The sequence below is a fragment of the Arachis ipaensis genome, chromosome B06, assembly GCF_000816755.2.
Source record: "Arachis ipaensis cultivar K30076 chromosome B06, Araip1.1, whole genome shotgun sequence".
NCBI lineage: Eukaryota > Viridiplantae > Streptophyta > Magnoliopsida > Fabales > Fabaceae > Arachis > Arachis ipaensis.
Genome location: NC_029790.2, coordinates 342,921 through 357,995, shown reverse-complemented (window position 1 = coordinate 357,995; position 15,075 = coordinate 342,921). Strand labels below are relative to the sequence as shown.

General features: G+C 32.6%; 2 protein-coding genes across 6 annotated transcripts in view; one reads left to right on the top strand and one right to left on the bottom strand.

Annotated features, from left to right (window-relative positions):
• LOC110263367 lies at nucleotides 136–483 on the top strand. Its single transcript, XM_021104543.1, has one exon. It carries the CDS (start codon nucleotides 136–138, stop codon nucleotides 481–483), a length of 348 nt encoding a protein of 115 aa, XP_020960202.1.
• The window catches only part of LOC107645319 (synaptotagmin-2), a 24,278-nt gene continuing 11,699 nt past the window's right edge, over nucleotides 2,497–15,075 (bottom strand). Inside the window, exons 3-15 of one of the 5 annotated variants that reach the window (XM_016349321.2) lie at nucleotides 6,084–6,228; nucleotides 5,868–5,956; nucleotides 5,302–5,400; nucleotides 5,174–5,224; nucleotides 4,960–5,083; nucleotides 4,411–4,529; nucleotides 4,242–4,343; nucleotides 4,008–4,082; nucleotides 3,846–3,922; nucleotides 3,511–3,757; nucleotides 3,090–3,440; nucleotides 2,892–3,023; nucleotides 2,497–2,821 (exon numbers count right to left, since the gene is read on the bottom strand). In XM_016349321.2, coding sequence (XP_016204807.1) covers nucleotides 2,693–2,821; nucleotides 2,892–3,023; nucleotides 3,090–3,440; nucleotides 3,511–3,757; nucleotides 3,846–3,922; nucleotides 4,008–4,082; nucleotides 4,242–4,343; nucleotides 4,411–4,529; nucleotides 4,960–5,083; nucleotides 5,174–5,224; nucleotides 5,302–5,400; nucleotides 5,868–5,956; nucleotides 6,084–6,186 — 1,698 coding nt within the window. In that variant the 5' untranslated portion in view covers nucleotides 6,187–6,228 and the 3' untranslated portion in view covers nucleotides 2,497–2,692. Of the gene's footprint in view, nucleotides 2,822–2,891; nucleotides 3,024–3,089; nucleotides 3,441–3,510; nucleotides 3,758–3,845; nucleotides 3,923–4,007; nucleotides 4,083–4,241; nucleotides 4,344–4,410; nucleotides 4,530–4,959; nucleotides 5,084–5,173; nucleotides 5,225–5,301; nucleotides 5,401–5,867; nucleotides 6,229–15,075 lie in introns of those variants that run through there. The other 4 variants (XM_016349320.2, XM_016349322.2, XM_021103617.1 and 1 more) reach the window with 4 other exon arrangements.

Below are 15,075 nucleotides of genomic sequence, written 5' to 3'. Positions count from 1 at the left end.
CTATATCTTTTTTTTAAAAAAATTATAAAACAAAGTTAAAAGAAGAGGATCGTAGAAAGACTCAACATTGTACATTGAAAAGCAAAAGTTAAAAGACGGTGTTTGTTGTTCTTTCTTAGAGATTTGATATCAATGATGACAACAATTAGCGACAGAGTGGTGAGCAACCTCACAAGCATCTATGTGGCCGTGATCGCATGTATGAAGGTGTACGACTTTGCGTGTGGCCAAAACTTGGGAGGCGCTTTTGCTCTCATCTTCTTCTCTTCCGTCTTCGTGGCTTTCATCTTGCTGTTGGCACTCGCCTGGGACCTATCACGCAAGGCCATGTATGCATTTGCCGCCTCGGCCGCTACAACAAACAACCATCGTTCTCACAAGACATGTAAAGGAGGCATCTGCTGGCATGGTGTTGCCGTCCGATCACCCGCTTCTCAGGTCCGTTTCAGCCTCCCACACCATCTTCCTACTTATCCCACTTGATCCAAACACAACACCACCTCACTTCGCACTTTAGATACATCTTTTTGCTTATAATATATACATACTTATGCCGAATCAAATTATGAATAGTGACCGCTGAGATGTCAAATTTCGATAGGGAAACGGTAATTTTAAATTTAGTCTTCTAAGCATACATATATACAAGTGTTTATGTTGTTTTTTTGCTATGTTTTACTGGCTTCTGCTTTTAATTTGTTTCTTTTGGTGGCTTGTCGGTGATGTACTTGTAGTTTCTTAGATTTATACTGCTTTAATCATTTGGATATGTTAATGTTATTTATATTATTTTTATTAGTTTAATACTGATAGTAATTAATTATAATATATAAGAGTATATAAAAATACATAAGTTTAAATATATAATATATTTTTTTATTTTTTTTGTTTTTATTAATTAAAAACTAAAAAAAATTAATTACTGTTATTTTTTTTAAATTATGAATTCCGATATGTATAGTTAAATTTGTATATATACCTACTTTGCAATATAACAGCTGATCAAATTGAATTTATATGAATAGATAATGATAATGAATTTATTAATTATTTTGTATAATTAAAAGTATTATACATTAAATACGTAGTTAGAAAGATGATGATTTTTTTTTGCTAGTATAATATATAATTGTATATGATTGATCAGAAATTTATGCAGGAAATAGATTAACGAGAGTGGGGACCAAATAGTTAGAGTTTGGTGAGTGTGGACTAATAATAATGTATGCAATTTTTTACTATTCTTACTTTGACCGGAAAAAAGTATATTAAAATTCATTATTAATATAAAATATATATTAAAAATAAATTAAAAAATATATTAATTAATTTTAATATATAAATAATATTAAAAAAATAAAAAATAATTATTTTTTTAAAAAATTAGCTAATATATATTATAAGGTTGACTATCACATCATTCGAGACAAATTGCTAAGTGGTCTCTTCATCTACTTCCAATCAGTTCAAGTGAGCAAGTGGTTGACTTGTTCACAAAATCCTTGTCTCCTGCTCCATTTGATTCTTGTATGTCCAAGCTTAACATGTTTAATTTTTACAAGTTAAACGTTGTCAGCTTGAAGAGACATGTTATTTAGTATAGATGATTTTTCATCTTCAATTTTTTTTTAATTAGTAAATATTTTTAGATATATAGCAGTAAGTTGTTAGAAATTTAGAATTGAACTCCAATTAATAACATTAACTTAACGCTATGGGTTTATCATAAAAGTATACCCCCTTTATAATAACCATATGAGGTTTATTGGGGATGCTGCAATCCCTATCAATTTATGATATTAAGATAGTATTAATAGAGTTAGAACAAACAAAAATGCGTTGTATTTGTCAGAACTTTTACTTGTAAGCTAAAATCTAATAATTTTAATAATTTCTGAGAGAAGACGTACGTATCATTTATCATATTAATTATAACATTTGAGGATTGGACATAGACTTTCAATTCGTGTCTAATGCTCTAATTAACTCATCAAAAGAATGTATTATTAAGGTATTGTTATAAATCTATATTTATATATACATATATACATAAAAATGAAGTATAAAAAATTAATTTTTAATTAATTAATATTAGTAGTTTTTTTAAATTAATTTTTTTTGAAGAATTTAGGATTAAAACTTTACAAATTGGAAGTTAGAGTTAAAAATTTACAATGTACAATCTAAAATTTAAGATAAATAAAATTGTAAAAGTTTAATTGATATTGATTAAAAAAAAATTGCTTTACTAACAGTCTAACATTGCTCTGTCTGAATCAGGACCAAACCACACATGCACGCTACTCTAATCTACTCTGAGGGCACTGTCATTCATACAACACATATAACCCTATTATATTACAATTTATTTCATCTAACTTTATTAAAAATTTTTCTAAGAAGTTTTAATTTGCTTAGCTTCACTTGTATATTTATATGGAGGTTTCATTAATACCTTCAAATATTTTTTGGAAACCACTTTAAATATTCTTGCACTTGCTGCAGAACATATTCGTTTTCTGCATTAAATTAAAAGGAATTTGAATGTCTCATAACCACGTGTTGCTAATTAGTAATTCACAAAACATTCTATGAAGAGTAACTCCTAAGGTACTTATTGAAGTTGTTTGTTTAATGTATTCAAGAAAATGCTCCAAATTTTCTTTACAAAATTATAAACACGGTATGATGATCAAGGAGTTCTCCACTGAAGCTCAATTTGAATCTTTCCATTTCTTGAGTCAATGAGATGATATTTCTCGTTGATTCTTTTGTTGCTAACAGCATCAGATAGATTTATATCCACATAACCCAAGGTTTCCTGCATGCAAAAAGATAATCATAAATAGAGCGGACAAATTAGTTACTCAAGATTTAAAAATGATCATTACCTTGGGATGAAGCAGGCCTAGTTTAGAGGAGGCACTAAGCACTTCAACATATAGCCTCTCATTGGTGGGAGGTTCCTCCAGTGTAAATTGAAATGTTTCATTCCATCTTGGATCTCTATTTTTCTTCACATGCTGCAAAGTTAAGACTCAAATTAAAACTTGTGTTCATTCTAAATAGAATAAGAAAATAAATAACACCTTGGTTTTCCTCTCCTCTCCTTTGAAAATGAGTCTTGCATATGGATTTGTGTGGTGTTTCCCTTCAACATCTTCAGCTTCATGGATGATAATAACAAGCAAACCACCAGTGGCAGGTGTTCCTTCAGGAGCCTTTTCTATTGCATTAGGGTCCTCTGAATTCTGAGCCAACTCATCATCTTTAAAAGGCTTATACAGAACTTGTACTGTGATCTCTCCCCTTGACTTCTCATTTTCTGGATCATTAGGCTCCATAGTCTTGTGTAAATCAAGAGTCAGCTCTTTCGCTTCGTCCGCTGTAAGCTCTTTCAATTGAATCACATTCATTCCCATCTTGTCATGCTTCCCAATCTAGGCAATTCAAAGTTTAAGAAACATGTCTTACAAAGTTTGTTACATATAATCTTTTAAACACAATTACCTGCTCCCAATCATAAACACTAAGTTCCAAGAATTGAGATTCCGGATCTTTGACAACCATATTGAATTCCTCATTCCATTCTGGATTCAATTTCTTATATTTCACAGTAGTTTTCTTTGAAGGAAGTTTGTCTTCAGAGAGTTTAAGCTTCACGTACGGGTCTGCTCCTCCGAGTAGATCTTTCTTCTTGAGATTTGTTGCTCTAAGAACCTTCACATGGAGGATTCCTACAGGTACTTTCATGGCCCTAACAAAACAAACCAAGCAAACTTATTAGCTCACTCTAACACCTAATAATGTTATGAAACTGATGAAAGGAAGAAAATAAAACATACTTTGTTGGATCCATTATCTGCACCTCAAGGGCCTTAGGCCATAAGTACATTTTTGCAACCTGTTCTTTGATGATTTCCTGAAAAATCAGTGCTAGAACTTCACAAACACAAGTTGATGACTAGCCAATATGTTGGACCAATTTGAATATGAGTATTAGATACCTGGACAAGCCTATAAACACCAGGAATAGACATGACATCAGCTCCAAGAAGTTTTAATCCAAAGTCAACATGTGGCTGCAATCAAAAGAATGTTTAACAACACAATGTGACCATTATTTTGCTCATTAGTTTCTGTAATTTATATAGAATTGGCCAAAGTATCAGATATTTTTGCTATCACTAGAAATCACAATGAAAATAGTCATTAGAGAGTTTGATATATATCATACACACCTTCTCCATGAGCGACACATAAATATTTGCAAAGCAAGGAAAACTTGGGACTAAAGGCTTCAATGTAATTCGTGGAGAGGCAAATACTTGCAGATCAACAACCTGGCATGTTAAAATCATAAGTCAAACATTTCTTTTTCTGTTCTTCAGATACTAAGAGAATACAAACCTGAACTGTGGCTCGCAAGCCGAATGCTTTGATTGCAACTATAATGTTAGGATTCCCAGCCCATTTTACTGATGGTTCCATAATTAACTCCTTTTCATCAGTATTGTAGACTTTCATTCCTGAATATATTGACAAATTTATGGGTCAAAATTGTGTCTCCATGGATCAGATGAATAAATACTTTGGAATTGTGAAAGATAACGGCACAACAATCCATCACAATGATTTCATCTTTTCAGTGCAATCAAGACCTTTGACATTACTTAAGTGACAAGGTACCAATAATTTATAATCTGTTATCTTTTAGCAGCCAACCTTAGCTTCAAAGAATCTTACATGTAAATAAAACTAACCAGTTTACTACTAGCTCAGTTCTGTACACTTGATGGTATTGACATGTCACAATAAGAACCACATAAAAATCACAAAGAGTTTGTTCTTTTCATTGTTTTCACTTTTTTCTTCCTAACATTCTAAGATTTTCACTTTTTCCTTCCTAAACATATGGAGAGAAAGAAAAGTAACATTGAAAACAAATAAGAGCTCAACCTTGAAAAGTTGGAGGTAGAGAACCCAAGGTAAGCGTTTCGAATTCTACTGAATCAATCTTGTACTTGGGAATTTGCTCAGCAATAATGGGCTTTGCTATAGTCCTTGCAGTCTTGCAAATTGCCTAAGAAGATTGAATTGTTGTTACTATTTGGAAAAATGTGATAAGAAATTATGATAAGGCCACAGTATACAATCTTGGTAGATTGCATACCTTGTCTAGATAAGGCCACAAATGCTCAACAAATCTATTGAGCCAGTCAAGCTGCAAACAAGAAAAACATGATAAACTTTTATTTAGAAACCCAAGAAATATACAAGGGGTAAAGTGTAACAACATACACGATCAAAATCTGGATTCTTTATCCACAATGGTATCTCTGGAAGCATTTGTTGCAGAGTTTTGGCATCTTGCTCGGCCAAAGGACGAATTATGGGATCCTGAAATTAAGAATGTCATAGTCTGAAAGTGTTAATTAACTAACCAAAAGATAAGGTAATGAATAGCATCTTCTAAAGTCTATAGTTAAATCATAACAAAACTTTGAAGCTACCCTCTTTCCCCACTATGGTGTTTCAGCTGAAATTCAGTAGTGATTAAAGCTGATATAGTAAAATTATATTAGATTCAACAAATAAGTCATGATTAAAGGAAGAAAAGGCAGACCAAGTACTGCATTTTCCTTGGATTAGAACCTTAATTATGACACATCTTATATGAAAACTAAGTATTGCTTTTTGGCATCTTACTTTAGACAAAAACAATCTTCATCAATAAAAATTATCATAGAAAAAATCTACTATATAGCATATACACCTAGCAAGGAGGTACCTTTTAGTTTCATGCAAAAGTCTTCTAATGGCAAATTAATAAGAAGAGTTGAATTAGTTTAGAGGAAGAAACTAACCTTGACATGTGTTGGCTGAAAGTATATAAACACATAGTATCCAATGACCACACCAATTGAAGTTCCAATTCCAAAGCCAAAACAAGTACCTATGGTACTAAAAAAACCCATCTTAGCTGAAAGTTTTGTCTGTTCAATGTGTAAAAAGGAGAGTGAAGCTAACTAAAATTTGCAAAATAACAGACTGTGAGTAGTTAAGTAGAGACCTGAACTCACTCACTTTGTGTGCCTGAAAAAGACAAGAACCTATCTTTAATTTGTATATCTTATTAGAAAAACGTTCCCTTGAAAACCAGTGGCCAGTAAGATCAACCATCATTTGATCCACACAAAACTGTTTGATAACGAAATTTGCAAAGGCGCGTGAGGTGGCAATTAATTAGTGTCGGTAAGGTCCTCTATGCTCTTTCAGATATGTATTTTTCTTCTTTGACAGAGAGGTAGGGGCCAGTGATCTTATTACACTGCATTCATTCATAAATATATGATAATCTACGGTAAACTTATGAATACCATTTTCTCTCAAAATATCAGACGATGGAGGTCCCACTCTCCCTCTAGCACATGTTTCTGTGTCCATTGTAATTGAGACAAAACTCACAAACTTTCTGATTTATTAATAATGCTTCCTTATAATTTTGTGCTTCCCACATCATTCCTTTTCAGTGTGTTGCATTTGCATGTATACATAATTCTTACTGGATAGTGGATACATAATTCCTGTAAAAGAATAAAATGAAAAAGTGCCTGGGCCACCTTCCAACACAGACAATATTATGCAATGCATTAATGCTGGGAACAGAACCACTTGCCAGATCTTTTGAACCTTTCTTCTTTTCTTTTATTTTATTTTTTATTTCATGAAGACAAGTCCATCATCATCCAAGACCAATTACAAGCGAGATAATACTTAATTTGGTCCCTGAACTTACACGCGAGTCTCAATTTAGTCCTTGAAGTTTTAATTGCCTCTGTTTAGTCCCCGAAGTTTATAAACGTGCCTCATATTAGTCCCTGACACAATTTTTAGTATAAAAACGTTAATAGAGCGCTGTTGTAGACTATCACATGTCACGTTAAAACTTGTAAAATGATGCAGTTTTGGTTTTGACATTTAAATAGCTCAAAAACGACATCGTATTACTTATTTTATTAGGTAAAATTTTAATAAACACCATTTAGGATGTTTTTAGGTTATTTGAGTGCCAAAACCAAAACGACATCATTTTATAAAGTTTAGTATGACATCCGGCTGTCACGACAGTGTTCCGTTAACGTTTGTACGTTGAAAATTGTTTCAAGGACTAACATTAGTTATGTTCATAAAGTTCGGGAACTAAATAGAGGCAATTGAAATTTCAGGGACTAAATTGAGACTCGCGTATAAGTTTAGGGACCAAATTAAGTATTATCTCGTTACAAGCTATTGCCAACATTTTCTTAACAAAAAATAAAGTAATGACACAAGAAAAAAACGCTATTGATAACATTATTGTCTCTATCAATTCCATGATCCAAGTCCCTTTTTTTTTTGTTAATGTAAAAATCAGCTTATGGATTAAAATAAAAGAATTAGAGAGGGGAAAAAAATCCGGTGCATATTGTCCTGTCATTCAAGTTTCATTTTCACAAGCTTAATCATAATGTCAAAGGGACGGTGCTATGTACTTTGATTTTTAAGTTCTTCTCTCATCCGTTAGGACCTGAAAAACAATCCAAGATTGTGAATCTGTACTTTTTCCTTCTATTAAGGTCAGCAAGGGTGAAAATCTTGCTTAGATATATCTGCCTATAATTAGTTGCAGCTTTTCTTTGTCCTTTTCCTCCAATATGGCCCAAACTTTAGTGACAACTCAAACACTACACTAGAGGATTCAACTCTAAAGACTAGGATGTATCTCATAGTCATTAGACTACTCGATCTATTTTCTTTTTCATAAAAAATGTTCTATTTCTTTATAGGAATTTTTAGATTTTTAATATTTGTGATTTCATCAACAACTATGTTAAGGTATAATATTAGAAAATAATTAAGATAATATATAGACTTCTGCTGCCTAAAATTTTATCCTCTAACCTAGCAAGATAGAAGTTAATTTTCTACGGATTTGAACTTGATGGTTATCAATGACTAAGAGAATGGGGGGTTGAATCTTAGCTTCTTTTTCTACTGAATAGTACTTTTGTTTTTTCAAAAAAACTTAGCAGATATTTAATGTAATGTAGCCTACATCCAATTTCTGTCACAACTATGATGGAATTTCACTATCTCTTTTCAAGAATACAAACACCAATGCTTCCCTAGGATCTACCCAATCCTATATGGAACAAATCCAGATTCTAACACAATCCGAATTTGACTAGAACTCACCTTACTTTTAACTGCAAAGTGCTAACCCAACTTACAAAAAAAATCCCTACAGAATCATGACACAAAACAGAAAAGATGTACAAAGCAAACTTGAGACAGCTTATGGCTTTTTCTCACTGTTTATCTCACTGTCTTTTACCTTTCGTTGATTTTTTCTTACAAACCACATCATATTTGCTTTTTTCAATGAGACTCAGACAGAATAAACTGAGAAAAAGAAAATACTACATGAACTATGTGAAGAAGAAGGATTCAAACAGTTTGGGTAGTTATGAAAGTGAACTCCGTGCTTTTCACTTACTCTCTTTGCCTTCAACCTTTGGCCGTTCACCCTTAATATAGAAGAATGAATGTTTCAAGGTTGAATCAGGTTCAACCCTAACACTGTCTTCTTCTCCAACATCAGATACTAGCAGCGACTTCATTAGAGAGGAGAGAGAAATTCGAATCTGTTGCATGCAACTCATCTATTCTCTCTCATCCTTTTTCTTCAAGCTTCTTCAATCTTGACTGTTGAGCTTGACTTTGGCTCCAAGTTTTGGTTTTGAGCATTGATGAACTTCTGAACCAAGTTGACTTCACATTTTTCATTGTTGCTTCTTCTGTACTTGAGACCTTGTGGCTTTCTTCTTGGTTCCTCGGTGTAGCACAAATGAGGGAAGATACTTTTGATGTGCTTTGACCGAGTGAGACTAATTACTTGGTTGTAAACTCTTTTTCTTGTTTTGATTTAGCAAAGCTCTTTTTGCCTTTCTTCCTCACCATTCTTCTGTGGTTTTCATTTTCTTCTTTCTTCTTCTTTGATTAACGTGACCGAAGCAAGAGTGAGAAGAGAGAAAAGTGATGGCTTTCGATGGAAATTTCAAGGAAATTAAAGTGAATTGAAACTTGGGAATTAAGTTGCTTGAACCATGGAAGTAGGTAACCGTAAGAAAAATTTCAAGTGTAAGGAAAACACCGGTGTTCCAGTTATTTTAACTATTGATTTTAATTAATTATATTATATATATCTTTTATAATTCAGATCAACAGTTAAAACAACTATATAAGTATTACTCCCGGTGCACTTGAAATATTTCCTAATTACCACCTACATAAGTATCTACATTAAGCAATATCTCCAAGAGTTGTGGTAGTGCATCATAGTTTTTATCCCTGTGTTTTATTTCTGATTTTACATCATTAATCATGCACCTGCTGTGAGACTCAGAAGAATAAATTTAATCAATTTAAAAACTAAAGTTAGGAACTGTTAACTTTTTATAGGAGTAATTTTTTTACAAAAGCCAATTATTAAATTATGTCTATTAGTGTGCACCTTTTGCAGGGAGAAATCAGTTTCCCATGACCAAAAGCTTAGGTTACTTTACTGATTGGGCTTGGTTTATTTCTTTGGGCCCTTTTTGTTTTCTTTCTTCAGCCATTAGTCTTGAATCAATTTGGTATAAAGCTGAATTTGTTTATTGATAAGTGAGCTTGTTTAATTGAACCAACATGAAATTTAATTTGCTTTGCTGCATAGTACTACACCAAATACATCACACAAACAATTGGTCATATTTTAATAAACACTTAATAGTTAACAATACTCTAATAATGTTTGTTCATTATTTTAATTGAATATTAGTTTTCCAAGCTCAACAAAACTCTATCTAAAGATTTATTGTTGACAAATAAATTGCTGCATAGACAAAGCGAGATTCTTAATCAAATTTTTAATTAGGCAAATTAATATTTGCCAAAAAAATAGAACGGGCTTTTTTTTTGGTATAATGGAACGGGCTCTTGACGGTGTTAAATATTGGACAGATTTAAAAGTTAAAGGCCGAAGTGAGATGATAAGGCCATCCCAAAAAGTATTTGTTGCATGTGGCGATATTGGCGAAGATTTTTGTGTGGCTTTCCTTCACCTGAAAGTGCTTGACAGCAATGTCTTAAGCAACAGTCCAAACACAACACAGCCAAAATATTGCACACAAAAATTGATTCCTCCTACACATCTCTAAACGACATATATAGAAAATGATGTGCAGCAATGATTATAATATTTTAGCAAAAGAGAAAGTATAGGAACCAATGGAATATTTGTATAATGTGTACAATGGAGGTTTAAGAAAGTATTAGAGATATAACCATTAGTGTTATCTTTTTTCATCAGCTGAAGTTTTTGGGATGAGTGGTATCATGACATGGTATCAGAGCTCTAAATTCGAAAGGTCAAAAGTTCGATTCTTGGTGAATCCCAAAATTAGTTTAAGTTTTTGGGATGAAATGTTTATTATCTCTAGTATCCGGATAGTTATTCTGGATAGTATGGGTGATGTTCATTTTTTAACTCATATAGGCCATTGTACACATTGTATAAATATTCTATTGGTCCCTATAGTTTCGCGAAATTTTCAATTAGGTCTCTATACTTTTTTTCCTTTCAATTGGGTTCCTATACGTTAATTTTTTTTCAATTTAGTCCCTATCGTCATAAAATCGTTTGAAATAACAGAATATTCCATCAAAAAATTGAATATTCTCATAATTTAGTTAAAAAACCTAATTAAAAACATCTCTATTTTTTTGAAATACCAAAAATACCCTTTATATTTTGTCCCCCAAAATCTGAGAACTCTAACTACCCCTAAGTTATTCTCCTAAGTTCTCAATTGGATTTCTCCTCCGTCGCATTCTACTGCTGTCTTTCATGGCGTCGTCGTTGTCCGTCGCTGGGTGGTCGTCGTCCCTCTGCGTCGCCCACGGGTGCTCTGTTCTGCTCCGCTCGTCCGCCTTGCCTATTGCATCCTCCTTGCCTCACCGCGCCTCGGGTGCCTTGTCTCGAATTGCCGCTCCTCGACTCCGTTTTGTTGTCTGGATTGGTTCTGCAACAATAGGTGATAATTGAATTTTGTTTTAGTTTTTCAACTGTTGGATCGGAGGAGATGAAGGGACCAGGTGGCATGTGAGAAGGAAACTAGTCAGATGGCTTTCATTTGTTTGAATTGCAAAGATCGGGAGTAGAATGAACATGTGGGTTTCTGTCAGTGTTGGGTAATAATTCTTCTCGATAATGTCTTCTTCCCACTACACTAAGAACAGGAGAAATGTTATGCTTAAAATAACTAGTAGTCAAACGGCATCCTCTCCCGATTCTAATGCTTCAGGTACAATGTTGAGAAATCTTGATTGTTAAATACCTCTAATTTTACTTATGCTTATTTTTTGTTGCTGTTCGTATGTAATTTGACTTTATTTGATTAGGTAACCAGCATCCTGAATGACAAGGAGAACCAATTGATCTAATTGTGAAGTTTAGTTTGCTAAAATTAGTTTTGATTATGTTAAAGAATTTTGATTATGAATTCTGATTATGTATTTTATCAGTAATTAATTGATTATGTTAGAAATAAGAAAAGAGGTGAGATTGGAGATAAGGTGTTTGATTAAATGCCTTTGAGAGAGTTGAATTGATTATGAGTTTTGATTATGTATTTTATCTATTATTAATTGATTATGAGTTTAATTGATCATTGTCATAGAGGCATACAGGACTCTCAGAGATCATGGTCCCTATCCTGCTGCCCAGGTCGTGAGAGATTTCCAAGACAAATTTGCAGTTTATTCCGTTTGACAGTGGTTCTAAAACCGCGTTTATTGCTGCAGTGAGTAATACTTGGTCTATCTATTTCCAAGGCAAATTTGCGGCTGCAGTGGCTTGTTCCGATTGACTTGTTGCAGTTGAAGGGAATTTTGGATTCGGATTTAGTGCCATTGAAGTTGAGATATATACTGCTGAACTCATGCTTATGTTTATCTATTTAATTGCCCTTCCATTGTGTTATGTGGATTGATGTCCTTATCTTTAGTTATATTTTCATCATCATATAATAGAATAGTTTTTATTTTAGTCTATACATTATTGTTAACTAATAACAACTAGAATTAAGATCTTATATGAGTGTCTTGCCATGCCGGAGTGTTCTTTCACTATGAGTGTCTTGCCAGGATCCTTCCAAAGGAGGTGGAACTTGTGGATTTGATATATAGACAGAGAGTTTCATGTGCCTTTGTGAGAATGGAAATTCCACTACTCATTGCAAAGGTATCTTACAACCTCAATAATATAATTCTGCCCTTTTAGTAAAGTAATAATCATGAATTGAATTTTGTATGTTATTTTACAGATTATAATGTTGCACAGCACAATACGAGGGCACATATAATTGCAGGTTGTTACTGTCAATTGAAGTGGTGTATTGATTATTGTTCATAGCAAACTTTTTCAAGTTAAAAATGAGGGTAATGTGTTGTATCTGCAGGAACAATAACTAGCATTTCGGTTGCTGGGATATTTAGAATTGGAGCAGGTATCTGGTACTTGAAGAAAGTAAGAGCTAAAGCATCAATAACATGTGGAGTCCAAAGCAATGAGAATATACTCTTCTGTGTGATATATAATTCTTTCTTTAGAAAAAGTTACGTTAATAAATTCTTTATCTTGTTGTATTGTATAAAATTTGATTTGTTATATTTTGGGGGATAATTTTGACAATTCATTTTATATATTTATTATTATTATTATTTCTGTTTCATTTTATTCAATTTTTTTTAGTATGTTCTTAAGATAAGATATTTTGAAAGTTAAAAAAAAAGAAAGTATTTTTGGTATAATTTATATATAAATAAGCAAAAGAATGATAGTGACAAAATAAAAAGGATTATAAGAATATCTTTTTTGTTGTAGAATCATTAAATATGGATTATAGGAATATCTTTCATTGAATATTTATAGTTTTATCGAATTTTCAATTAGGTTCCTATACTTTTTTTTTCAATTGGGTCCCTAAGAGTATACAAGTAATTTCACAATTCACTAACATTTTTTTGACGTTTAACGTTAATAAGGACTAAATTGAAAGGAAAAAAAAAGTATAAAGACCTAATTAAAAATTTCGCGAAATTATAGAGACAAATAGAGTAATTAAACCTAAATTCTATTAGACATGATACTTGTTTAATTATATATATTTTTTGGAAAAATTACGGGTGATTATTAAGAAAAGTAGATTTTATGGTGGTTACTATAACTATGGTGCATTATGATTTGAAAAAAGGGAAAGCCATGAAAGATAAATAAATCCACCTAGCCCTAGCTGCCGAAATATTTTCTAAGTCAGACTGGAACCGTTGGTCACGATCCTCTAAACGGCTATTACTAAAACCATAATCCAACGGTTCCCATCACTCCGGCGGTTGCCGCCCAGTCTTAGAAGTAACCGACCACCACATCTTTTTGCTAATTTACGAGTAAATCTTGACCCATCCCCCCTCTTTATTATTTTTATTTTAATTATCAATACCATCTCTGATCCATGCATATATTATATGGGAAAGTATGAGGAGCTAATGGAATATTTATATAATGTGTACAATGAAAGTTTAAGGAGTATTAGAGATATAATCATTAATGTTACTTTTTTTCATCAGCTGAAGTTTTTGGGATGAGTGGTATCATGATATGGTATTAGAACTCTAGATCCGAAGCTTTTGGGAAGATGTTTATTATCTCTAGTACTCGGATGGTCCCTAGCGGGACTTAATATTATAATCTTAATACTAATTGTAGAATATTCCAACTTGAGTTTGCCGCATTGCACCAGCTATATATATATATACCCTATGCAAGCATCTTGTTATGATAGAATGATATTTAATTTGATTTATTAGAAGGTAAATTATTGTTGAATTGCATCTTCTAACTGCATCATTCTCATTCAATGGATCAAACACTTGCTCCGAATTATTACAAGCAAAAAAGAAATAGCAACCCAAAGAAAAGCATGATAAGAAGAAGCAAATCCATCTCCAATTATTCTCTTCAACAACCACCTCTTCTTCCTCTTCCAACACACGCTCACTACCCTTTGCTACCAAAACCAGGTACCACAATGATTCACAATGTTGAATCCAACAAGAGACCAACACATTATTATTCCTCCTTCTCATCACACTCTCTCACTACTCCCCCTCTCCCTGTGGCTTCAACACCAACCACATGCAATATTATTGGACATGCCATGCTTTCAAGTAATGTTTTGTCTCCCCCACCTAGCAGCCTACCACTACCAAAGTTTTGTATCAGTTCAAAGCTAAGTTGCAAAGCCAAAACTACTGGTTGTGCTCTACGCCTCAATTGAACTTCATTTTCAGAAAGAAAGATAAGATAAGATGATATGAAGAAGGTGATTTTGTTAGAACCACAAGTAATTTGGTCGGTCTTGATGGTGATCTACGTTATTAACTAATATAATAATAATGATACATGTTTAGTATATTAAGCTGTTTTTATGATATGTTATCGTTGTTGTTTGTTCTTTTCCCAATGGGAGTGATGATGCCCTTTTTTTTTTGTAAGGTGCATTTTGTGTATACCACTTTTGTTTTTCAATTAGTGGTGCACAGCAGATGCTGATGGAGCCTTTTTTTTTTCCACCCTACTCATCCATGTAATACTCTCTCATTAATTAATTACAAGTTCAAGTTATAATTTATAAGACTTATTTTTGCTGTATGAGCATACTATCTAGAATAACCATTCGAGTAGTAGGGATAATAAACATCTTTCTAAAAACTTAAACTGATTTTTGGGTTCACCAAGGATCGGACTCTTGACCTTTTAAATTTAGAGTTCTAATACCATGTTATGATACTACTCATCCCAAAAGTTTCAGCTGATAAAAAAGGTAACACTAATGGTTATATCTCTAATACTCCCTAAATTTCTATTATACACATTGTACAAATATTTCATTGGCTTCTCATACTTTCCCTTATATTTAGTTGTAATAG

Coding starts and splice junctions, on each gene's coding strand:
- LOC110263367 (XM_021104543.1), top strand. CDS start 136: ATGACAACAATTAGCGACAGAGTGGTGAGCAACCTCACAAGCATCTAT.